The 26178-nt window shown below is 52.5% G+C and overlaps 1 protein-coding gene across 2 annotated transcripts; it reads left to right on the forward strand.

The window, feature by feature from the left end:
• Positions 1–7520: 7520 nt before the first annotated feature.
• Positions 7521–22093, forward strand: KCTD15 (potassium channel tetramerization domain containing 15). 2 transcript variants are annotated; one of them, XM_080909253.1, is made up of 7 exons: positions 7521–7659; positions 9238–9336; positions 10721–10816; positions 11474–11649; positions 16273–16417; positions 19015–19320; positions 20575–22093. In XM_080909253.1, exons 3-7 carry the CDS (start codon positions 10748–10750, stop codon positions 20731–20733), a joined length of 855 nt encoding a protein of 284 aa, XP_080765379.1. In that variant the 5' UTR covers positions 7521–7659; positions 9238–9336; positions 10721–10747; the 3' UTR covers positions 20734–22093. The 2 variants fall into 2 exon arrangements, with proteins under 2 accessions (XP_080765379.1, XP_080765380.1); XM_080909254.1 differs by having other exon boundaries at positions 9241–9336.
• Positions 22094–26178: the final 4085 nt, after the last annotated feature.

The raw sequence follows: 26178 nt of genomic DNA on the forward strand, positions 1-26178 counted from the left end.
GTTTTGTTTTGTTTCTTTAAAATGTACTGAGAGATACTGTTTTGAAATGTATCTAGATGCCTTTTCTTTTTTGTACTTCCTTGGCAGACCTTCCAGGGTTTCTGCCCGAGGCTTTCATGCCCTACAGGTAGAGGAGGAGGGGAAAGGAGAGAGGTGAAAATAAGGGAGGGAGAGAAAGAGGAGGAAGGACCCTGCAGGGAGGAAGGAGAGGGGGGGAGGGGTGCTAGCTGGGGGAAGGGGCTCAGGGCAGCAGCTATGAAGTCCCTGTAGATCCAGGCAGGGACAAGGGAGGGGGCCTGCCATGCCCAGTGATGTGAGCAAAGCAAATGGTGGCCATCAGACATGATGCTGGCCGAGGCGCCTTTCCACACCGTTCAGAGAAAGCCTAAAACAAGCCCTTACCCCTCCTTCGTGAATCCATTTTTGCTTTGCTATCCGAGGAGAAATGCAACTTCCGCTGCAAAGAAGGCATGGGTCTAAATGGATCTGTCTTTTTCCCTTTGTTTTGTATACTGCTGGCTCTGTTTTGGTTGGGGCTATCAGCCTATCTGTAATATTGTTTTCTATGATTTGAAGCACACAGGATGGAGGAGGCTGGGGGGTCTGGCTCAGCAGCACAGCCACCTTCAGAAGGCAAAGGGGCCTGGGTCCCATGGTCAGCACTGCAAGCCGTAAGAAGAGTGGGTGGGACAAATAGCTTAACCCCATATTTGATTTTATTTTCGAGGGCTGGACCTCAAACCCAGAGCCTCACAAATGCTAGCTCACTCTGCCCAAGTCATGCCTCCAGCCTTTAATTCTATATTTGAAAATACCGTGTGTGTGTGCGTGTGTGTGTGTGTGTGTGTGTGTGTGTGTGTGTGTGTGTGTGGCACACCCTCAGAAATGTTTGTCCCATGTGGGTCTTATGTGCTGTTCTGTGTATATCTGTGTCTGTGCATGTCTCTGTGCCTACAGTATTAAGCCGCTATGCCTCCAAGCTCATGTATTCATGCATGCACGTCTGTGTGACTCTGGGTGACAGAGAGTCCAGGAACATACTGTGTGTCCGTGCTCAGGAAAAGGCTAGGTGGGAAAACTGAAGTGTTGGCGTCATCCCTTTGGGAAGAGGAACCAGGCTGGATTTCCTTTTTGTGCATTTTATCGAGTTTAATTGTATCTGCTTATAATAATAATAATGATAATAATAATAATAATAAATAATGCATATATAAATGTACATGTACACATACACACACACATTCTAGCACTCAGGAGTCAGAGGCTGAGAGACTCTGTGATCTCCAGGCCAACCTGGTCTACAGAGTGAGTTCCAGGATAGCCAGGGCTATACAGAGAGACCCTGTCTCAAAAAAACAAAACCAAACTAATAAACAAAACCCAACAACAAAAGGTTTTGTTCAATGTCCCTGAAATCTCAGTAACTGTACCAGCATTCAGTGAAAGTTCCTGCTGCCCCCCCCACCCATGTTTTTAAAGACATTTATTAAGAAGACAGAAAAACAAAAAGAGGAAGAGGAGGAGGAAGAAGACCTTCACGCTCTTGGGACTGCTCCCTGGAGGTGCCCTGCCCTTTGCCTCCTGGACCCTGAGGCCAGAGAACCCCAGGACACATCCTAATCTTGCCTCAAAGTTAGAGCCCAAAGCAAATAGGACATTTTTCTGAATCCCTGCGTTTTATCTTTAAACCTTAGGCAAAAATTGCAGTCTCCCCCTTAAGGTATACACCGTTTATCTTAATTACACACTCACAAAACTATAAGCCCCAACTCTAGAATCCAGGAGCTGCTCGAATTGGCCCAACCTTCCCATGATCCTACTGTGCCTCCTGCAGGTGGGCAGGAAGGCTGACAGTACAACCCAGGCTTGATCAGAACTGGCCCAAGGGTCATTTGAAAAGGGCTGTTGTCACCGCCATCACCGTCTTGTTTGATGCTGGGAAAGAAAGCACACCACTACTGAGCCACTAATCATGTCCCACTAATCATGTCCCGAGCATTTAGCCTAGGCTGAGCCAGGTTCTTTGCTGTCTGTCCTTACCTTGAATTTTCCCAGCATTCCCATGAGTTGAGGTCTTTCACTGCTCCTACATCATCCGTGGAGACAGGAGATAGCACGCCCAAGGCGACTCAGGTAGACACGCTCCCCACTCCGGCTCCAAAACAAACCCAAGAAGCCTGAAAAGAGAAATAGAGCTGTCCTGAGAGGCTTTTGTCCTAGAAAAGAGCCTGGGGCAGGACTGGGGAGGCCAAAGGTCACTTTCCTCATGGCCTGTAACTCTTCCTGGGAAAAATTCCCTGGGACTCTTGCAAAGAAGTGTCTACTGAGCCTTGTGTCCTGTGAGACCAGATGGGTCACCAGTAGCTACACAGTCGTCACTTAGCAACAGGACCCAAGTGCTAAGCCTGTGGTCTCCTGACGGGAGGACCCCAGAGAGCTCAGAACATGCACACACACACACACACACACACACACACACACATACACACCCCTGACCCACTCCCACCCCCAGTTTGCTGCACAAAACATGCTTGACCCTTGGTGGCCCTTGGGTCTTCTACCAATGCCAGGCCAGAGTCTGTGTGGAAACCCACTAGCCTGTTTTCCTCAGTCAAGAGGGGCAGCCCCATCCCCCATGCCTGGAGGGATAGCTGGGAGGTTCTGTAGGCTTCATTGAAGCAGCTCCCTAGAGTCCAGTGAACCTAGAGAAGAGCCCAGGTGGACCGCCTGGGGCCGGTGGCCTGCTTTGGTTACCTGGAAGTAGCCACATTCTAGTTGACCACCCCCACCTCTGAGCCTTTTCTCCTGAGGGTGTGGGTGAAAGGTGACTTAAGCCATGTCCATCTTGGACTCGAGGAACTTCTTTAAAATTAAACAGCGTGCTGGGCATGGTAGGACTCATAGTTTTGGCTTGGTTTTCACATGGGGTTCCCGGCCAGCCAGAGCTACATATAAGACCCTGTCCCCACCCCATTTTTTTTCTAAATCATATGAAAAAAATGCACATCTGTATAGGGAGTCAGTATATAGGCATCTGTACAGGGGGTCAGTATATACATTTGAGTGTTAGTGGCCCAAAGAGTCCCCTAGAAGGTACTGATTTCTTTAGGTGCTAGAAACCAATCTCCATCCAGTCCTTTGCAAGAACAGCCAGAGCTCTATCTACTGAGCCATCTCTCTAGCCCTAAAGTTTTAAACATTTCTTGAGACAGGGCTCCATTGAGCAGCCCAGGCTGGCTTCAACCTTGTAAGTGTGGTAGCTCAGGCATGTGCTATGTGCCAGGGGATCTGGGCAACACCTCACAGACTCTTACAGATTCCAACCCTGAGCACAAAACCCATCGCCTCCCCCCGCCCCCCCCCCGCCCCCGCCGAACAGAGTCCAGTTTGGCCCAATATTCATTGCACTTCCAATAAAGGGGCACCAACCTAGGAGGTAAGTCTGGTCCTTGAAAGCTTGCTGGCATGAAACCCATTTGGGAGCAGTAAAGTGTGGCGGGGAGGGCTGTAGGGGTGACTGGGATAATTTTTCTTGGTCTAGGGGTGTCTAGGTCGTTGTGAAGTTTTCTTGTTTTAGTACTGACTTTTTGAGACCAGGTCTTAAATCTACTATGTAGCCAAGGCTGGCCTTGAAATCTGCATCCTCTCTTCACCTCTGAAGTGCTGAGATCACAAGCCTGGGTTACCACGCCTTCTGCCCCTGCTTCCTCAGTGCTGGGATCACTCAGAGTCTGTGTGCTCTGGGCCAGCCTGGTTCCATTCAAGTCTGGACACCCCCCCCCCACACACACACAAGCCTCAAGCTGGAGAAGAGCCATCTCTACCCAATTACCCCTACACATTCTAATCCCTTCTTCCACAAGGATGAAAGGACCCACATCCTATTCCTCTGTTGGTCCAGTCCTAGCATTCCAAAGAATGTTGAAGTAGGCTAACTCATCCTATTGAAGATTCTTCCCTCTTTCTAACTACGGGCCTGTTTGGGGAGTTGTTTGAGTCAGGGTCTCAAGCCCCAGTCTAGCCTAGAAATCGGGAGCCACCTCCCTCAGCCTTCCTGGTGCTGGGATTACAGGCTTGTACCACCTTGCTTTCACTAGCAGATGGGGTTGCATCCAAGAGCTAACAGGACTGCCCTGGCTGCTGTGAAAACCTAACTGGAGCACAGATCTGGGTCCCTTTGTAGGCTGTGACAACATCAGCGCTAGTCAAATCTAAATGACACATGTTCTGCCTAAATTTATCCGGTTTCGTCTCTTGGACTGTATTAATGAATGCTATAGTCCACAAGATGTTTCGGTGGGTTTCCATCCAAATTATATGTCCTCAATTTAAAAACGTACCCCTATTTCATTAGATACTACAGATCACTAAACACCTATCATGGGCTATGCCAACTTCTCTTGGTGTAAGAGGTGGTTGACATTTAGCTAGAAACTTAGAAAAAGAGATTTATTTTATATTTGAATATGGGGGGTGGGGTGGGGTGTAGGTGAATGCAGATGCTCTCAGAGCTTGGAAGAGAATGTTGGATCACTGGAGCTGGAGTTGCAGGGAGCTGTAAGCTGCCGTGTAGGTGCTGAGAACGAAACTCCTGCAGGATTAGCAAATGGCTATGCTTCTAAGCCATCTCTCCAGCCTTAGCCCGGAACTTTTAAAACACCAGAGACAAAACTAAGACCCAAGCTTACTCTTAGTAACACACGCCGAGCTCAATGGGAACAAAGACCCGGAGCATCAAGAAAATAAAGGTCTTTCAAAATGGTCAGCCCTTGTTCTGATTAAATTGTGCATTTTTAATATAGTTGGTATCAAGTGGGACCTAAAAAAAAAAAAAAAAAAAAAAAACCATGTGGGAATTTAAAATAAAGTGAAACCTGCTATTTTTCAGGGTCAGCAGTATCGCGGTGAGATTTGTCTCTTAAACAATGACACTTGCTATCTCTGGAGTTCTATGAATACTTTTGAAGTGTCATATTAAAACCAATCTCGTGGCCTTGAGGCAAGGGGAAGCAATTAGTCGTAGAGTTGTGAATAAATAAAAATCCATTTATACACCCGTCCTTGACGTGTGCCCTGTGAATCTTAGAAACTTCATCTAGAGGGAAAAGAAACGTTAAATCATGAATTCTACTCCTAATCACGTTGCCATGTGACATCCTGAAACAGTTGAGTTTATTCCAATCTTTTAAGTATGAATTTATATGTATGTATTCACCTGTATTGAACACAAAACAAAGACTCACCCACAGTCACTCAAGTGACAAGAAGTGAGGGGTGCTAGGGCCCATTGGGGCAGTGACAAGTAGTTTTCAGAGGGTCCTTGGTCCTCCAGTGAGCCTAGCATACTCTCCTGGCTCTCCCTGTCTCAAAGCCCAGGGAAGGTTCTCCGAAGCTGAGGGTATTCACACACCAGCCAGCTCTACTGAGGTCAATGTCCTTGCAAAATGGTCTTCACTTGTTATAAGGGCCAGCTTCTTCAACATTGGGGGGTTTACTGTTTCTAAGTCTCACACTACCTTGAGCTGTTCGAAGCCCGAGAAAGACAGCAAAGAACTGAACAGACTATCCAGCAGGGGAACAGGACCTCACCTGCATGCTCACCAGAAGAGAAGCACTCTTTCCGGAAAGCTAGGAGCTTAGAAGCCCAGCGGGTTCTGGAGCGTGGGAAGCAAACGTGGGCAGCCATGGACCCCCACAGCACAGATCCCTGACCTACTTCGCGGGCCCCTTTCTGTTCTAGGAGCAGCTTAAAATCCATAAATTAAGGAAATTAACTGATGGGGCCTGCGGCATCTTTGTAAGCTATTTAAATCTATAAATTTACAACATCTTTTGCATATATCAAGTAATTGAACTAACTGCGGGGATGTAACTTTAATGAGAAAATTTCCCCCCCTTCTCCAGTAGTTTGAGATAATAAATAAATAAATAAATAACTCCCTCAGGAGGAAAGTTTCTTATTCCCGCGTGAAGTTACAGACGCGCGATCTAATGCTCTCTCTGCACTAGAGGTTCCCTGAATCAGGGGGACCTGGGTCCACTTCCCCCACACTTCCCATCATCTTCTCCAGTGCTCCTGTCTGGCCTCGAGAGCACCCCCAGGAGTTTGGCCAGTAGAGGGCGCCCAGGCCCGGCCGGAGTCAGTGAAGGGGGGCCCAGCCGCCGCTCCCGGCCGGAGCGCACCCGCCTTCCTAGCCGAAAGCCTGGCTTTGGCCCGGGCGTCCTGGGAACCAGGCGGGGGCGCAGTCTGGGCAAAGCGCACCGGCCGTGATCCGTTTCCTAGGAGCCGGGAAATGGTCGAGGAGGAGGGACGGGCGGGGCGCAAGGAAAGAAGGAGGAGGAAGGGGCAGCGGGGGAGCAGCTAGGGGCATTCTGGGCGCAGGCCTCCGAGCCGCAGGGACCTTTGGCCGCCGCCGTCTCCATCGCGCCGCGCTCGTCCAGGAAATGGCGCGAGTGGCCGCGGGCGACGGGCCGGGTGCCCCGCGCTCCCCTCCCCCGCGGTGGCCACCGCGTGTCCGCAGACGTCACGGCCGGCGCTGCTCCCCGGGAGAGGGGCAGCCGGGGCCGAGACCCGGGGAGAGAGGGAGGGAGAGAGGGAGGTAAGCCGCCTGGCAGCCCAGTTTCTCTCCCCTCCCCACACCAAGTCCCGCCCTCAGCCCCGGGGCGCCGCGGCGGCGGCTGCTTCTCTCCTCTTTGTAACCGAGGAGTCGAGAAATGTGAGAAACGTGCCCTGTGTTACTTATTTGGGAGTCGAAAATTTATGCCCAGCTGAAAGCGCCCGGGGAAATATTACATCAGATGAAATGACAATGATTAAAATCAGCCTCTCCCCCGCCCCCTCCCCGAGCCCGGAGGAGGCCCGGGCGCCGCGTGGCCGGACGGCGGGGGGCTGGGGCGCAGAGGGCGCGGGGCTCGGGCGCAGCACTCCCGGAAGGGTCCTGGTCGAGGCCCCCCGGCACCCAGGCACCGGGCTCCAGGACCCACGGGTGGGGATCGCGAGGTGGGAAGGAAGTGGTGGCGGTGGGGGGAACCGTGCTTTTTTTTTTTTTTTTTTTTTTTTTTTTTTTTTGTCGCGGAGCGCGGCAGGCGCGGGCGCGCGGAGCTAATTGCGACTCTAATCCTCTGCCCCGAGGCGCAGCTCAGCCCCGAGCCAGGAGTCGCCTGCGCGCGCCCGCTCGCGCTCGCCGCGCCGGGGTAATTTGGAACCGGATCGCTGCCCTTTGCAATCCGGGCTGGGCCGCGGCGAGGCGCACAGGCTACCGGCTGGTTTTGGGGGGCTGTTTTTCCCCCCTCCAGCCATCGGGGAGGCTGCTGGAGAGAGAGAGGGAGGAGAGGAGGTGGGAGCGGCGGGAGGGCAGCCGGAGAGCGGCGCGAAGAGGAGGCAGCGGCGGCCGCGGCGAGGAGGGAGGAGGCGAGGGGAGGGCGGGGAGGGGAGGCCCCGGCGCGGCGCGCCGCGAGGGGCCGCGCGAAGCGGGGGCCGGGGCGGGAGGGGTGGGTGGGGGGAGGGTTGGGGGCGAGAGAGAAAGTAACTCCAGGACGAGACCGAAGCGACCCGCGCGCATCGAGCACTAGGCGACGGGGCTGCGCCGGGCGCCCGACACCGGCAGCTGCGGGGGGCGGGGGCTGCGTCGGTGCCCGATCCACCGCTCCGGCTCCGAGGTAAGCCCAGCACGGGCGGCCACCGCTCAGTGCCGCACACCCCTGGTTCCCAAAGTGGCTGCAATGCCGAGAAAGTCACTCGGCCCCGGGCCGGGACCTAGGCTGGGGGTTGGGGGGGGCGGGCTGCTTTGTCCCTCTGCTGAGCGCAGGGGCTGGCGGCGTGGGGGCGCCCAGCACAAAGGCCTGGCGCGCACGGGGCGGGGGGTGCCCACGTGGGCTGCTCCTAGCCGCGGGTGGACCCTCCCCACTCGGCCAGGCTCCGATCATCCTGCCGCGCGGTATGTGTGTCCAGGTCCTCCGCACTCTGGTTCCAGTACAGACTCGAATGCCCTGCAGAGCTGGTGACTTTCCCGAGTCTGATACCAACCGGCTCCATGCAGCTGGGGTTTCGGGGCTCACAGGACCAGGTTGGCGCCCAAATTATAGAAAAGAAAAAAGTCTCTAACGGGACAGATGTGCGTTCTCTGACGCCCACCCTACGAGTCTCATGCCAGACGTACTGGTGGTGGTTCCAAGCTCAGGAAGGATGTGGGGCGGGGAACGCGCCGCCCCAAGACCGGACCTCGGTCTCTAGATCTCCGCTGCCCACACGCACCCCCTGACCTGGATGCGAGCACCCTCATTCTCCCACTCCCGCGCCACTGTGGCACCTCTCTACCCTCCCTCGAGAAGCCCCCGACTGCAGAAAGATAAACCTTCAAGTTTTCACTCCGCGTCTCAAATGTGCATGAAGGAATTTAACTGCGCGAGTGAATAACAACATTAGTTTCAATTAATTTTTTTTTTTAAATCCCGGCAACAATAAACTTTGAGAACAAAAGCGCTTTTACGTCCTTAATTAGGCGAGCTTCCCATCTGTGGTCTTGAAGTGTCTGCCTCTTGATTTAACTTTGTCTCCGCCCCCCACCCCACCGCACTCCCACCCCTTCTTCGCTGGGCCCTTCGGGTACCTTGGCCACTCGGCCCGCGGGGTCCGGAGGTTCGGCCCAGCCGATCCTGTAACCCCGAAGTTCCCATGGGCCGGCTGGCTTTGCGGCCCGGCTGGCGCGCACCAGGTGGCCCGCCGCGTCCCTCCCGTTCCACCCCTGGACAGTCCTGCAGGCCCCTGGCATTGCCGCCTCGGGCGAGCGCCCAGGGCGTAGAGCTGAAGGGAACTGGAGAGGCGCCTTCTGTTTACCTTTTATGGTTAAAATAACAGCTTAGCAAAAGAAGCGACTTCACAAGGAGCGATTTAGTGAAATCGTCTCAAGCTGCCGCAGCTCAGCCAGTTTAATCACCCCCAGAGAGCTGAACAACTGCGAACACAATGGGACACAAAATCATTTTGTGTGTAAATGAGCGTGGCATTCTGCTCACTTCCCTCTGTTCAGGCGGGCGGGGCTCGGCTGCGGGTGGGCGCGGGACCCGGGTCTCCCACCACAGCTTGGAGAAGCGGGTCAATGCTGGGCCACTTTGCAAACCCGCTGAGGTCCCTGCAACAGGCGGCTTGGCCGAGCCTCAGCCGCGTCGGGGTCCTGATGTTTGGTGCAGTGAACTTGTGTCTTTTTATCAATTGCACTTTTATGCCTGTGATCTCAGCAGTGTTCCGGGAAGAAGGGCTGTGGTCCGTCACAGATGCGTTTGTCAGAGGGAGCAGTGGAGATTCGGGTCAAGGCTTAAGGCCTGGGGCTTCCAATGGTGAGTCTTTGGGTTTGTGCTGTGAGAAACAGCTAAGAGCAGGCTGGGACAGCTTGGGAGATGGGTGCTTGATGCTACTTGTCACTTCTGAGTTGGGTCCTGGTAGTGGGAAAATGTGGTGTTTTGGTAGAATTTGGGTGAGAACTGTATCTCTGGTGACCTTTGGTGGGTGTTCCTTAATGACACCCTTTCCACCATCCCACCCCAGGGCTGGATGACCCCTCCCTTGGGTCTGTTTTGGTTTTTCAAAAACTTCGAGATAAATGACCTGGAATGTCCAAAGCAGGGTCCAAAGCACCTAACTCCTCCGTGGGGATAGGACACACTCCCTCACCCCCAGAGTCAGATCAGAGAAGTCCCCAGGGCAGTGGGGATATGGGACAAATTCTAGGAAGGGGGGCACTTTCCTCATATTTAGTCGACTCATGTTTTATGACTGGATGCTTCAGGATACCGTGTAGTTGACCCTCTGTGTCAGATAAGTACAGATTGTGTGTGTGTGTGTGTGTTCTATTGCCTTTTGAGACAGCCCCAAGCCAGTGGAAGGGGTGCTATAAACCTGCCCTTCTCCACCCCCCTTCCTGGGCCCCCTGAAAAGCCCCCAGGGTAGCTTCTGGGGACTGAGGCACAATTTTATCTCAGGTGTCTGTGGCACATAGGAAAGTCCCTGAGTAGCTCTGGGGAGGAGGGGAGAAAGCCCATTTGCTGATTGCTGTCTGGTCAGCTCTCAGTGCCTCAAGGGCCTGTGGTCCTGAGGGGGGTCTGGAATACATTAGGCCCAGGCAGCACCATTCTGGGGGGGCTACTGGAGAAGCAGGGAGATACAGAGTAGGCAAACAAAGACAGGTCCAGTTTGCTGTGGGAGCTCTAGGTGACTGGTGGCTCCCCAGTGAGGTTTCTGCATCTCTGTGCCCTGGCTTCTGGGGAAAGAGGTGTCCTATACAAACCCGCATCTTCAACTGGGTGGCGAGAGATCCTAGGCTCCCCAACCAAATGAGGGGAGCGGCACCCTCCTCCCCCACCCTCCCCACCCCCAAGGTTCTCTCCACTGATGCAAGAGGAGACACGCTTGGTAACGCGGCTCTAACTCAAAATACCAAAGAAATCAGATTTGTTCTGAGACATTGTAGGGCAATAATGGTGAGCATATGTTTTAGGCTGTCATTAGCCAAATTAGCAGACATGGAATTGCCTAGAAAACACGTGTGTGCTTGTATGTGTGTGTAAGGGAGAGAGATGCTATGCTGTGGCCTGGAGGTCTGCTTTGAGGTGTGTAGGGTTGGTGGGATCTGGAAAAGCTGCCTTGGTTATCCGTGGGGTCCCAGACAGCATCTTTGTAAAAATGCTTGGTGGCGGCTGAGAAATAAGTCACTGCTTCCCACAGATACTCTGGGCAGGGATGGAAGCCTAGATGCCTCACCGCAAGGAGCGGCCGAGCGGGTCCTCGCTTAACACACACGGCAGCAGCGGCGGCACCGCGGTGAGCTTGCATGGTGGGCTGGGTTGGCCCCTTGGCCCCTCTTTGCTCTTTTCTAGGGTACCTGCTCACTAGCTGCAGGTCTTCTGAGACCCAGCGTGTAAGAGATGGGTATTGACTGGCTGTACAGTTATGTATTTTTTTTTTAAACAAAAATGCTCCTAATTTGATGTGAAATTTACTACATGTACAAAGCTCAACGCCTTAGGTGCTGAGGAAGTCACTAATTTAGAGGTGTCTCGTTACTGAGACAAACTTGCAAAAAACCCCTGAATCCCAATTCACAAATTGGTGATTCGTTTGTCAGGGGATATTTCACATCTAACACATAAGCCCGCGACCTTTAATTAGAATTTTGCAGTTTGTTTTATGCCCCTGGAGGCTGACACCTTGAAAAAAATTTTTTTTCTTGATTTCTTATTACTAATAAGCATCTTTCTCCCCCACCATCCCCCCCCCCAGTACTTTGAAGAAAATGTTGCAAACACACTTAATTACAATGGTGGTCATAATTTGTCAGCTGAATATGTGATCAGGCACCAGAAGAAGTGATCTGATTAAATATTTGATCATATTCGAAATAAAGGCCGTTTAGGAACCCTTGTTTTTTGTTTTTTTTTGTTTTTGTTTTTTTTTTTTTCTGTGTATTTTGATCTCTAGGAGGGAGGAAATATGTCCCGGCTGTCACTCACCCGGTCGCCTGTGTCTCCCCTGGCTGCCCAGGGGATCCCACTGCCAGCTCAACTCACCAAAGCCAATGCTCCTGTGCACATCGATGTGGGAGGTCACATGTACACAAGCAGTCTGGCCACGCTCACCAAGTACCCTGACTCCAGGTAAGACCTCTGCTCCTACTGTTGGGCATGCGGTATGAAGCCCAGGCATCCGTAGGATGGCATTAGGGTATGGTATAAGACCCGTCGTCACTCCCCGATACTCTTGACTGTTTGAGAGATGGCTTGCTTGTTGAAGGCCACTTCTGAAAGTGGCATTTGACCCCGCGCTGATAGCCTCTCTGACATAACATGATATGCCTGATCTTCATGGCAGATCCAGTCCCACATGAACCTGGCCAACAGCTGGCTGGGGAGTCTACACAGAGTGACACACCCAGGAGTCAGGTGTGGGTGGACGTACGTCCTTGCCAGTGTGGGGGTGGGGCAGGTGCAGTTGTGCCCTCCTTTGTCTGGGTGGCCACCATTTGATCCTAAGTGCTAGGAGCGGGCTTTCTTTTGGAGCTGGAGGACCACGTGGCAACAGGTTAGCAATTGCCGGACAGTCAGGGATGTTTTCGAGAGTGGCTGAGCGTGAGTTCGATGCCCTGTAACGTACACAAACTATCTGTGGCCGGGACCCTGATAGAGCACTTACAGGCTCTTCCCAGGAGGGGACCCTTAGCGGTATGGTGCTGGGTACCACCAACTCGATGATTCTTACTCCTCACGGATTTACTTCCCAAGGACACACCTTGGCATGGCAGCTGGAATGGGGGTGGGCTCCGCCTCTGAGAGCATCTCCTACAGGTGACACTGCACTGTATCTTGCTGGGCTCATGCTGCTTGCCCCTGGCAGTGTAACTACAAGCAGCATTGGCCAGCAGGAGGGCAGGCCTGTTAGGCATCACCTCCCTTTTATACATTCGAAATAAGAAGAGGAATTAATTAATCCCCTAGATACTGAGGACTCATCACCAGGATGGATGCTCAGCCAGGGTAGATTCAGAGCCTAGAGGATTGCCGTGCAGAGATGTCTGGGCAGGAGTGCCTCTGGAGAAGGGAATGTGGGGGCGGGGGTGGGGAGGAGGAAATTTTGTGTCTTGTCCAGAGAGTGGCAGCCCAGAGACTAGGTGCAAGGGTCCTTATGAACTTGGAGCTTTGGCCGGGCAGGAGCCAGAAGGCTGTACACCGCATTGGCCGCATGCTCGCTTGCAGAGCCCCCTGTCTAGGCTACGAGATGGATTCTGTTCATTTAATTTCAGTTTTGGCCTTCTGCGGCGTTCCTGAGTTGTGTGAGATAGATCATCCCTTAATCGGCTGACGATGTTTGTGAGTGGAATTCCCAAAAATCTTTGCCCACGCCCTTCTCGGAAGAGCGTTTCCTGAAATTTGATATTTGCCCTCCTGTAGCAATCGCTACTGGGACCTGGTGGACAGGGAGGGGGCTCCCTTCCCTTGTTTCTCTCTAACGGCTTTTGGGGTCTGGGGAGCATCTGCCCTTCCTGCTCCACAGTCTAGTTTGCCCTTGCTTACCAACCTGATGCACAGTGGGGCATAGCCTTCCTCTGGGGAGCTGAAGACTTGGCCCTGTGATGTGGCACGTGGGACCCTCCACGGGCCAGGTGTGCCCAGAGGGGGTAGCGTTCGGTGGGTTTTACCAGAGCCAGATTCAGGGTGACTGTCCTTCTGCCCGATTCAGCAGAGTATTTTTTTACTAGGCCTGAAGCAGAGGTCTAGAGCAAGGACTAGGGTGGCCTATGAACCAGAAGAGACAAGGATTCGCTGGGGTGCTACATAACTGTTGTAGACATTCCACATCCCCCCCCCCCATTTTTTTGAAGTGGATTATTACAATGCTGCAAAAAGATCTGCCATGGACTGGGCAGGGGGAGACGGAAGAGTGCTAAGGTGACCAATGGAGACAGCTCCAGGTGCTAACACTGCTCCCATCCCCCATTGGGAAGCACTGCAAGACCCAAGGGTCCCCAGGCTCATATCCTTGCACCCCAATCTCCAGCTCTTGGCTAATCGAGGTGGCCTCGACCCTGCGGGCCTGGTGCTGGGTGCCTCCTTTGGTTCAGCCTGAGCCAGTAGCCTGAGGTTGGGAGCAGACTCTTGGTTTGTGCTCTTCATTGGGTGTCCCCTAGCTGTGCCCATGACATTGGCCAAGTGCTCCAGAATTAATAGAACTGAGCACTAAACCATTCCAGGAGTCAGTCAGGAAGGACAAGGATGGAGGCATATGATGGTGCCCTTTATAGATCAGGGCAAGTGGCTGAAGGGTGCTTTATGCAGGTCCCGGCTGCCAAAGGGAATTCACCAGCTTACTCCACAGAGGACCTCCAAAGTCACCCTGACTGCTCCCTGGGAGGGCTGGTCTAGACGTGGTTCCCACTGAGATATATGATGCCACCAACAGAACTCAGGAGGTCACATAGGAATTTACACACAAGACCCTGTGAGATGCCAAGGGTTTCCTCATGGTGACTGTCTAAAATACTCCTTCAGCCTGGCCCTCTCTGACTTGGTTGCTGGGACCACCACAGGCTCTGTCCTAAGAGGAGGTGCCATTAATCCCAGAACAGATCCCAAACCATGGAAGGATCTAGAATTTGCTCGTCTTGACTCAGTAGACAGCCTAGAACCTAGGCAGCCTTGGACAGTTGGTGGACCGGGAATCCTCTAGACCTACAGGGCGCTCTGGAGCCTCAGCCAACTCCAACGTCAGAGCCTTTTGGAACCCAGCCAGGCCCAGCATTTTGCTTGCTACACAGAACAGAACGTTTGAGCTCAGCTGGGGAAGGGTGGCAAGACAGTTCCCAGGAAGGCTGAGGTGTTCAATTTGCTGACTCACCTTTGCACGTGTCTCTGACCTCTTTCTTGCTAGAGCCTGGTGTGGACCCTCAGTTGTCTGCCCTGGCACTTGAAATGAGCTGTGGAACTCAAGGGTTTTCAGCAGGGATAGGGTCACCAGGAAGTGGAACCCTGAGTTCTCACTGACTGGTCAGGGTGGCCTGCATTTAGAAGAGTGTCACATACCCTACTCAGAGACAGACAGACAAACAGACGTGAGTGTACACACACACACACATACACACACACACACACACACACACACACACACACACACACACACACGGGTGGGAGGGCACCAGTAGCCTGGTGTGGAGGACCCTTGGTTCTGCCCTTCCCTGTGTCCTGGGGAAGACACTGTCACCAACCGCCTCTGGAGCCCTGAGGAGTTACATTTGTCGGTTGTAGCTCTGGTTCTTCAGGCTTAGGCCTCCACACCCCTAACCACAGGCTCTGACCTGCTCACGCCCGTCCGCCAGGCAGCCTTACCCTCTATACTGCCCACCTGGGACAGGCTGGGCCGTGTCCCCAGGATGAGAACAAGCAATGTCACGGCCGGCCATGAGAACATGAGATGGTATAGATTGGAAATACCTTAAGAAGGGGACTGGGGGAGGGGAGCTCCAAACCTCTCAGCCCCTGGCAGCTGTCACTTGGCTGTGACTGGGAGTGGCCGACCTGGACTAAGCCCGGGAGTGGGTGGCTGTAGGAATGCGGACAGGGAGAGAATTCTTAGAAGGGGGGTAGGAAGTCTCCTTATCCCCTGATTACCCCCAAGGCTTTCTTAGAAACAGTTCTCCCAGACTCCCTATCAACCAGCCCCTGAAGGATAAGTACCCACCTCCCTTCTGCTCCCAAGCTAGGTCTAGCAGCCTCCAACCCCACTTATGGGCTCCTGATCATGTAGATTAGCTTGAGATAGCTTAGTTTGCACAGCACCTAGCAAAAACAAATGCCCCCACTGGAGGCACTAGCCCAGGCTCTAAGGCCAGGTTCCTCTTCTGTGAAATGGATAAGGGGAGGAGGCATCAGGGACTCCCCTGGGGCCTTCTCACAGGCCCTATGTCGTCTTTTGGCATCAGCCTCTCGCTGGATATGCATAGGCTGTGACGGGTATGAATACCTAACCCCAGCTTGGACCACATGATCTTGGGCTTTGGGGTTTCTGTGCTGGCTGTAGTCCAGATGCAAAAACACACTCCCTCTTGGCTGTTCCTTCCCTATGGGTCCTTAAGTGAACAGGTATGAGGTACTTGTGGCTCCGTGTCTCCAAGTCGCTGTGTTAGCTGGCGAAGTGTCACTGCCCGAGACTGACCCTAGGCCTGTTGGCTGAATATGCTCTGTTTGTGATATTGGTTGATGTGGCTTGGGTGAGAAGGTGTGTGTCCCCAGAGACTTGGTTGGCTGGCGTACCTTTAGCAGGAGGTGTGTGGCTAGGGGCTGGAGTGCTGGGTGTTTTCGACACATTTGTTGGGCATGAGTGTGTGTTCAGCTCGGACCAGCTGGTTTATGTGGCTGTATCTCCTCATGGTTTTCCAGGCCTGCGGTGGGTGTTAGTGGGCCATCCGAATAGCCGGACATGTCCCTTAGCCAACTGTGGCTAATTGTGAATATGGCCGGATTGTATGCCACGGGGACCCGAGTGTCCTGTGTGTATGGAGATGACCTGTCTGCTGTGTGTGTGTGTGTATGTGTGTGTGTGTGTGTGTGTGTGTGTGTGTGTGTGTGTTTGTGTGTGCTGACAAGTTGTCAGGCTTGGCAAGGTCTTTAAGTTACCCACCGGTGGCCTCTCGCCCCTCCAGCTGAGTGACCAATCCTAAGGAGTGGGGACAGGGCAGGTGACCTCAGTCCTACCCCCGCCCATATCCCCATTTTGCCTGTCTCTCCCAGAATAAGCCGTCTCTTCAACGGCACGGAGCCCATTGTCCTAGACAGTCTGAAGCAACATTATTTCATCGACCGAGATGGGGAGATTTTCCGCTACATCCTGAGTTTCCTGCGGACGTCAAAACTGCTGCTTCCAGATGACTTCAAGGTAAGCCGGCGGCACCCCCTGCGCTGTCTGTGTCCGTGGCATTACACAGGGGACGCTGTGACTTAATAAATGGACCCATGGTTGCCATGGCAACCACCAAAAGTTAACCGATGAAGCCGAGGGCTAAATCAGTTTTTCTAAACTCGGGTTTTTTTTTTTTTTTTTTTTTTTTTTTGCTTTCTCACATCTTCAGCGTATTTATCAGGGTGTAACAACAATTAAGCTTTGGCACTTTACCCCAGGTTGGCGTTAGTTGTGCTTAAGGACTGCTGTGCACTGGAATAGAGTCGTTAGAGGTCCGAGTGTCTGTTCCTTTTGGCTATCTGCAATGGGGAAAACCCCTGAGAGCCCAGGTGGTCACCCTTTAAACAAACATTACTCCCAGGACTCAGGGCGAGCTTGTCCTAGGTGACTGATGTGGTTCCCTGTGGTCCTGCCTTGGTGCTGAGCCACACTGAAATCCTAGGGCTCAGACTCATTCCTGGCTCTGGCTGGCAAACGTCTCTCTGTCTTTGTGCTTTCTTGCTTTGAGGCTCCCTGCAGCGACCACCGCACCAGCAGCCCTGGGGCCCTTTTTCATCCAGCCTAGTTACTAAATGGCAACAACTGGGTTTGTTCTGAAAATAGACCTACACAGGAGGAAGCCATAGGCTTTGCCCCTTCCAGTCTAGAAAATAGAGGTTGAGTCTGAATTGCATCGGGCCAGTACTTCAGAAAATGTGTGCCTGCTGTGGCAGATCATACCTTTATCTCAGGCCTTCTAAGATTGAGGCAGGGGGATTGCTGAATGCTGTAGGCTACCCTGGCCTACAGAGTAAGACACTGTCTCCCAAAAGGGGGGGGTAGAGGGGCATCAGCAAGTGTAATGGTACACGCGTTCAATCCCACCACAGGAGGTAAAACATGGCTGGGTCTCTGTGAGTTCGAAGCCAGCCCGGTCTATATCAGGAGTTCCAGGTCAACCAGAACTGCATAGTGAGACCAAGTCTCAAAACAAAGAAACCAACGACAACCAAAAAAAGTATTAGTCAAATGATGGAAAAACCTGGCCAGGGTGGGTTTGAAAGAAGCAGTGTTGCTCTAGGGGCTGGAGGAAGAATGGTGTGGACTATTGCAAGGTACCTGATGAGCGTCTGGGGTGGCCCTGAAGAGAAGGTCTGGAGCCTGGGGCTTTATGGACCAGGAAGGGAAGGGGGAGGAGGAGGTTGCCGTGATACCTGAATCTTGGTGGGTGGTTCATTTGGCACTGCTGAGAGTAGGGGAAGAAAGATCTGGTTTGCAAACTGGATCATGCTGGCTCTTGTGTGAGAGAGAAGCAGGGAACAGGGGCGGGGACAGGAGGCTGGATTACATATGTCACTGTTTCTGGTTTGCTGGGGGCAAGGCAGAGACTACTGTGTAGGAAGAGGGCTCGCAAAAGCTGTTAGTGTGGATTATCAGGCTAAGGTGTGTGCCCAGCTCATAGCTTGAGCCCTAAATCAGTTAAGTAAAGTCTAGGCATGGAACATTCTAGGCTGTGGGGAAAGAATTGGTGTAAAGATGTCACCTAGAACTCTTAGGAGCTGGTGAGAGCCCAAGGAGTCTTTATGGGAGGCAGGCAGAGGTCACAGGTCATGGTGGGCCCAAACGATGGGTTAGGATTCTGGGTCTTTGAGGCCACCATACAGAAGCACATTGGGCTTCCAGGGTGAGCTGTGCTTTGAGAGTTGGTCTTCCTTGCTTTTCCTCTGACACCCCCAGTCACCGCCTACATATGCACTAAGCCTGCCCCATGAGTCATGAGCACAGGCGACTTAAAACTGGGGAGGGCACTGGTGGGCACAGGGCTAGTGTCAGGATCTGAGTGACAGTTGTTGTGAGTGCACTGCTTGGTGAGAAGTGAGCTTTGCTTTTAGTCCTGGGGACCTTGTTATGTTCTCTACCTGCTTGGGCAGGCACAGGAACTCGGCAGATCTTCTTGAATCCTCACAATGCTTCCTGGGGTCCAGTGTTCATAGTTATCATAACGAGGGAGAGCTGGTCCAGGGCAGGCCAGTATCAGACTCCTAGGCCTTGTGGCTGAAATGTGCTCCAGAGAGGTCTGCCAGGGAGCTGGGTACGGGCACAGTGGCCTTCAGCCAGTTTGATGTCTTTGAGTGGGTTTCGTTTGTTTGTTTTCTTAATCTGAGACAGGGTTTCTCTGAGTAACCATAGCTCTGGAACTCACTCTGTAGGCCAGGCTGGCCTCGAACTCACAGATCTGCCTGCTCTGCCTCGAGAGTGCTAGGATTAAGAGCATGCGCCACCACTGCCCAGTAGCTTCTGTCTCTTTCTGTGACATTTCTGTTTGCCATCCAGTTGAAGGTCCAGGAAGAGAATCTCAACAGATGCACCCCAGCCTTCTCTTTATGTTTGGTGGGGGACAGTCACTGGAGCTGTATTTGTTCATCTGGGCAGCAGCGGAAATGCCCATCCTAGTTCACATTGTGTCCTGGGAGTTATGATGTCAATGTAGAGGGAAGGGGCCCCACGGGGGGGGGGGGGGGGATGGTGGGATGGTGGGATGAGCCACTAAGACGGACTGCTGCCTGCTTCCCTGACCCTGTGTTTGTCGACAGGACTTCAACCTGCTGTACGAGGAGGCGAGGTACTACCAGCTGCAGCCCATGGTACGTGAGCTGGAGCGCTGGCAACAAGAACAGGAACAGCGACGTCGTAGCCGGGCCTGCGACTGCCTGGTCGTGCGGGTCACCCCTGACCTGGGTGAGCGGATCGCACTTAGCGGAGAGAAGGCCCTCATTGAGGAGGTCTTCCCGGAGACCGGAGATGTCATGTGTAACTCTGTCAACGCTGGCTGGAACCAGGACCCCACGCACGTCATCCGTTTCCCTCTCAACGGCTACTGTCGACTCAACTCCGTGCAGGTGAGGGCCACAGGCTGCCACCCCAGGGGTTCCCAAAATGCAGAGTGGGGGTGTGTGTGTGTGTGTGACACAGTCCCAGTACGGAATGGACGAAACCCATACAGAAAAGGCAACAATGTGTCGATGTATAATTTATGCCTTGCTCATAATTAAATGATGGTGCCAGAGGGATGGACTTAAAAAAATTGATCTGTACTTTTCTTTTTCCCCTAAAAGGATGTTCTATAAAAAAAAAAAAAAAAATGGCCCAGAGTATTTTCAACAGAACATGCTTCATTTAGCATGCAGAGGTTGACTTTGGATTCAAATTAAACCCAGGCATCAGGCAAAGCAGGGAGCCTTCCTAAGAGGCTGGGCCTGGGGTCACTGGCAGGCCACAGCTGCCCAGAGCTCTTCTTTCTTTCTGAGACTTACATGTCTTTCTGGGTCTTGTGTGTAACCCAGGCCGGGTGCAAATTTGAGCTTCTCCTGCCTCAGCCTCCCAAGTCCTGAGATTACAGGTTGCACCCCCATACCCTACTGTTCAGAGTGTCTCCGAACTGACTCTACCAGGGAGGGTGAGAGTTAGAACTTGGAAAGCAAAATGATGTGATAGCCCTGCTCAGGGGCACTTAGATTTGGGGGTTGGGACAGAAAAGCTCCCTCCCCACTTCCTGAAGGTTATGTATGGGTAAGAGTTTACAAGTTACAGGATACCGATCTCAGACCAGCACCCTACCTTTCCAGAGACGTAAATTCAGGAGACCATGTAGGCCCACAGAGACGCATACCCTGAAAGGGCTCCCCCTCTTTCCCTCCACCTAAAAATCCTTTGAGCTGATGAGCCCTCGGGCCTCAAACCATCTGGAACTCGGATCCAGGAAGCAGGTGGCTACCCTGAGGCTAGGGGGCAGGGGCTTTTCATCATTGGAGCAGGAGATTGAGAGGGGGGTGCCTGGGGCCATAAGTGTGTGTGAAGATGGGGTGGGACTCACCCTAGATAACAGGGAAGGGACCCCCAAAGCCCCATTTCCTTCCATTGCTCTCTGCTATGCACCCCTGCCGGTTGTGGGAGATGAAATAGAGAGCCCCATGCTGGGTGGGTAAGTTGAGGGGCCTCTGGGCCTAACTGCCCATCCCTCCTAGGGTAGGATCTAGTTGGTAGTTTAACCAGGATCTTTGTCAGTCATGGGACTTTGTCATCGTCTTCGTCGGGACTCAACCAAGCAAACTCTAGCGGCTGGGCATTGCTGACCTCTTACCCTACTCCTGCAGGTCCTAGAAAGGCTGTTTCAAAGAGGGTTCAGCGTGGCCGCATCCTGTGGGGGTGGCGTGGACTCTTCCCAGTTCAGCGAGTACGTACTTTGCCGGGAAGAACGGCGACCGCCGCCCACCCCAACTGCTGTCCGGATAAAGCAGGAGCCCCTGGACTAGGCGCTGCCTCGGTGCCCACCTAAGACCCCCTCAGTCCTGGGGCAGCCCCCAAGGACATGAAAACAGTGCTGAGGAGTCCTGCCTGTTTGTGCTCCACAGTGGGCACAAGACTGAGGGCGGGAATGCTGAGCTCACCCCTGGGAATGCCAGGTGCCGAGGTAACAGGATGAGGCGTGCCCGCGGAAGGACTGTTAACGTGACCCGGAGATGCTGCGGCTGCTGCCACGGTGCTGCCAGCTTCCCAGCCCTCCTGCTCCTTGGCCTGGTACAGCGTCCTCTGCTGGGACAGTCGCTCCAGAGCAGCCGTTTCTCCTCCACACTTGGCAGAAATATTTTTCTACAGTATTTAAAACAGAACTGTCACTGCACAGGTTGGCAAGGCTAACGAGGACCATTGCTGCTTTTACCTGGTGCTCAGTTCTCAATCCAACGTCAGCAAGCCTTGCAAAAGATGGGTGGGGCACTGGTATTCGGGTCCAGGTGCCTGCTGAGCTGGGGCCGTGGGGACAGATGTGGGGTGGCGGTGCTACAGGAGATGGAACAGGGTCCTCTAGGGGCAGGGCAGCCGGGAAGAGGGCAATGGGGGCTGTGTGACTCTGTGACTTTTATCTGAGACACTGATGCCACCTGTGTCCCAGAATGCACTTGGTGCGCACCTGACCTGCTAATGCCCAGGGTCTTCCGATCCCAACTGACTGTGCTCACATCTGGGTTCTTGGAGAAGTCTCCGCCCACCCAGTCAGCATGGGGACCACAGCTTATCTCAGGAATGGGTCCTTCTACCACGGGATCCATCAGTCAGCTTCACTCTCTGGGTCCCCAGCTCAGGGAACCGCCCTCCACCCTAGCTCCAGTTTTCCCATTCATATGCACACCAAGTGTTAATTAAATGTCCTAAACTAGCCTGTCTGTAAGGCCCAGACCCAAGCTTACCTAGTGCTCTTAACCCAGAATTCCATCAAAGACTGGTCCTGAGAGGTCCTCACAGATCTGCTCTCTCTCTCTCTGATGACAGGCCCAAAAGATGGAGACCCTGGCCTTGTCACATGTCCCCCAGCTCCTCCCAAGTGGAGGAACCACAGAGAACTGACAGATGGGGTGCCCTGGCCGGCACCCCCCTCTTTCTGTATTGCGCCTGTAGACTTGTATATGACTCCTTTAATATTGTAAAGATGCTGACGAACAATTGTCCTGTGTTTGTGTAAACACACCGCGTTCCTGGTTCATCCCATAAAGGACGCTATAAAGCAAAAGACCGAGGCTCCGTCCTGTGCAGAGGCTGCAGACAGGTTCCCACACTTGACTTCAGGCAGAGAGAATGGGGTGGCAGGCAGTTTCCTTCCTGGGTTCTTGTGGTTCAAATGGAAGAAGGAGCAGCCGACGGTGGGAGGCACGGGGTCACAAGCCTGCTGTTATTACTGTGTTTGGGTGTTTTCATTACTTCTGCAGATTCCCCTCTGGGCTACAGGGATTCAGAATTCTGGATTCTTAGCCTCTAACCAGATGCAAAACTGAGTGGTAAGCAGGTTTCCGCAGGTTTCAGACCAAGCTCAAGTGTCTTGGATTTTTCACATGGTATTTTCGTTGGAACTGAGTTGATGTTCCCCCTCCTCCTCCTCTCTCTCCTCCTCCTCTCTCTCTCTCCTCCTCCTCCTTCTCCATGTCTGTTTTTCTTACTGTGAATCCGGGCTGTGTATTCCTGATTGGCCTGAGACTCCCAGGTCCTGGGATTGCATCTCTTTGCCACATCTAACTTGTTCCCTTTAAACCCGACACACAGTGGTATGAGAATCTCAGGCCAGCCAAGGGACAGAGGCTGTGCAGCCATGGTACAAACAGTTGTGTGATGTCCCCTTCCAGGGATGAAATTAACATGTCATAGAGGCCTCTTGTTTTATTTTATTTTTACTCAAAGTCCTATAGGTTTAAGCCCATGAGGACCCGTTTTACATGCCTGCCAAGGGCCACCAGCCACAGAGCTTGGGAGTAAAGACTAGCACCCTACACGGCCACAGAGCCGCCATCCCAATGTAGAATCTAATTTGCTGGTCAAACCTGTTAGGTTTCTCTGCTTAGCAGCGTGCTTACAGCTGGCACATCTGCATTTTGGCATCAGGCAGGTATCTGAGAGGAGGAAAAGGGTTGTGTTTGTTAGCGAGGAAGTCTTTTGGAAACACCTAATGCTGTGCGTGTTTATGGATTTTTTTTTTTTTTTTTTTTTTTTTTTTGGCATAACAGCCAGCGTGAGTCCTGAGGGGTGGAGATCCTGTAGTTCTTCCAAGCCATCTTTTTTTTTTGTGCAAGAAGTTACAGCAGGGCATGGTGGGTACTCCTGAAATCCCAGCAGTTGGGAGGTGAACACAAGAAGGTCAGTAGTTCGAGACCATCCTCCGCTACCTAGCCAAGAAGCATGGTCTTACAGCAGGCCTGGAACTCTAGCTACTTGGGAGACTGGGACAGGAGGATCACAAGTGGAAGGTTAGCTTAGGCAACTTAGTGAGGACCTGTCTTAAGAGATAAAGCGGGGGAGGGACTGGGTGTGCCCAAGGACCTAGGCTCAAGCCTACTATCCCTCCTGGATTCCCCAAACAAAGTAACAAAACCAGACAAGCAAGCATGATATTTACAACAACTGAAGCTCTGAATTTCCCGGGGAATACTATGTCCCTATGGTGATCTTGTCAAAGAGGTCGTTACCTTCTAAATGACCGGTGCACCCTCTCAAAGCACAGACTGAACACCTCGCTGTAATCTCTCCATGAAAAACCCAGCACTACTCTCACGACTCCTCTGTAGACCTCAGAACAAATTATTCTTCATAAGCAGCTGGACAGAGAGAGCAGGGATCTCACTGCCTCCCACCAAACCTCTGCCCAGTCCAGAGCCAGGGAAAGCGATGGCAGGGGGCCCCACCACTGCCCTGTGCACGAACCCAAAGCCAGCTCACGACATTGATAGTACCTTTTGGAAAGTGGAGGTTTTTTTTTAAAAAGCTATTACTTGATTGTGTTCTTTAGAAACAATAAAAGATATTTTATAAGTAACTGCCATATTGTTTTCAGCCCTCTGAGGCTGGAAGGCGTGGGTTCTGCAGAACCTTGAATATGGAGTCTGTGTTCAAATGCCAGGACTCCTGAGCCGAGGATCCTGGTGAGAGTCGGGCCCTCAGCAGCTGTGGAGTCTGCCAACACCCAGTGTGTGTCCTGTTGGCAGATGTCACTGTGAGGAAACAAGAGCTTCTGGTACCTTTCCCAGATCCCAGCCTTAGACTCAAGGGCTACAGCGACCGGCAAGTCTATTTTTACGCCTGTTGGTATGAATGCAAAGGTTCTCCTACAAACATCTGAGCACTCGATCCCAACTGGTCAAACTGTTGGAACTTGACTTGGGGAAGGAGCTTTAAGGACATGGCGCCTAGCCATGTGATTAACTCACACTACCCCCACTGCCAGGTCTCTGACCACGATGGGCTGCCCACTGTGAGCCAAGATAAGTCCTCCCTTAAGATGCTTCTGCCAGATCACAGTGATGAGCAAAGTAACTGTGTGTGTGTGCTAGTGTGTGTGAGTGTGTGAGAGAATATGTGAGTATGTGTATGTGACAGTGTAAGTGTGTGTGAGAGAGGGTGCTTGTGTGAATGTGAGTGTATGCGTATGCGAGTATGTGTGCCTGAGAGAAGGTGCTTGTGCATGTGAATGTTTGAGAGTTGTGTGTGTGAGTATATGTGAAAGGATGTTTATGTGTGTGTGTATGAATGTGTGAGTATGTGTATGAGAGTGTGTATGTGGGTGAGTGTGTGTGTGAGAAAGGGTGCTTGTGTGTGTGTGTGAGTGTGTGTGCAAGAGTGTATTGTGAGTGTGTATGTATGTGAGCGTGAGAGTGTATGTGTGTGAGAGACAGAGGGAGATCCGAGCCAAAAATGGAACTGAGAGCCTTTGAGAACCAAGGATACAGACCACTAAACTCACAACCAAGAGAAGACAAACGTGGCCTTCAACAGAGGCCCCAGACCTCCCCTGTGTGTTCCTTGGCAATGTCTGCCAAGATGGTTCTAAGTCATCACACTGCCCATCCTGACTGGAGACAGGTAGACACTGGGAGCGGCTCAGAAGAATGCTCAAAGCCACTCAAGATCCAAGTATCTCCTGTTAGGTCTCAAAGAGACCTATGACAAGTCTCAGTACCTGTGGCCCCTTCCCAGCACTTCTTACCCCATCTCTTACCCCAAACCAAACCTCCAAGGGCCTGGGCTTCTGCTTCCTTCCCCAGGCCTGGTCCCTATATAACGCAGCCATTTTGGCCACAGCAGGTTTCTCAGCCTCTTGGCCTGGGCTCTCTTGGTCTGCCTGTTCCTCTCTCCTCTTATTTAGTTGCTGGCCATGGTCATCCTGGACTCTCTTCCCTCTCTGCTTTCTCCCTTATGTCTAGAATAAAAGTCTCCATACTTCAGAGCAGGCACGCCCCCCCCCCTTTTATGTCATGTTTGCATTCAGTAACATATAGCCAGGCATCATCAGAGAAATATCAGGACCAGAGGGCTCTGGATAGAGCCAGAGCTGGAGGTCCTGGTGGCCAGAGAGGACAGTTACAGGCACGGGGCCTGACCTTGGGGCTGACCCAGTGTGATGGTCAGAGCCTCAGCTGCTTTTAAAGCACACAGGCAAAGCAGTTTAGCGACGGTTCTCCAGCAGCCCCATGATACCGATGGTCTTGAGCGTCCTTTCCTGTCCCTATGGTAAAATACTCTTGACAAATGCAACTTAAGGGAGAAACTTTTCATTTGGCTCACAGTGCAAGGTTGCAGTTCATAACAGTGGGGGAGGCCAAGGTGGCCAGAACTGGAGGGAGGAGCTTCTGTCAAATCCATGGTCGCAAACAGATCCAGTGAGTTCGTGCCTGACCAATCCCAGCTCGGTCCTTTTTATTCAAACCAGGGCCCTGCCCTAGAAACAGCACCGCCCACATAGAAGATGGGTCTCCCCGCTTCAATTAAGCTAATTAAGAAAGTCCTTCATAGGCATACCCGCAGGACAACCCAATCTAGACTATTCCTCACTGAAACTCCCTCCCCACGTGATTCTAGAGTGTGTCAAGTTGACAACTAAAATAAGAGTCACTCCAGTCTTGTGTCACGTGTGACAAGGATGTGGCAGCCTTTCTTTCTGTCCCCTTAACCTAAAAAGCAGATGATTCCTAGGTTTGCCCAGTCATCTGAAGATGGACAGGACTCTGTGAAATGGACAGGTCTGGGTCACTAGAATCACAGGATCAAAACTAAGGCTTATCATTGCCACAAGTTTTGGTGGCTTGTTTGTTCGTTTGTCAAGACAGGGTTTTACTGTAAAGCCCTGGCTGTCCTGGAACTCACAGTGTAGACCAGGCTGGCTTTGAACTCAGAGATCTGCCTGCCTCTACCTTCCTAGTGCTGGGATTAGAGGCATGCAC

Source organism: Micromys minutus (assembly GCF_963924665.1).
Source record: "Micromys minutus genome assembly, chromosome: 32".
Taxonomy (NCBI): Eukaryota; Metazoa; Chordata; class Mammalia; order Rodentia; family Muridae; genus Micromys; species Micromys minutus.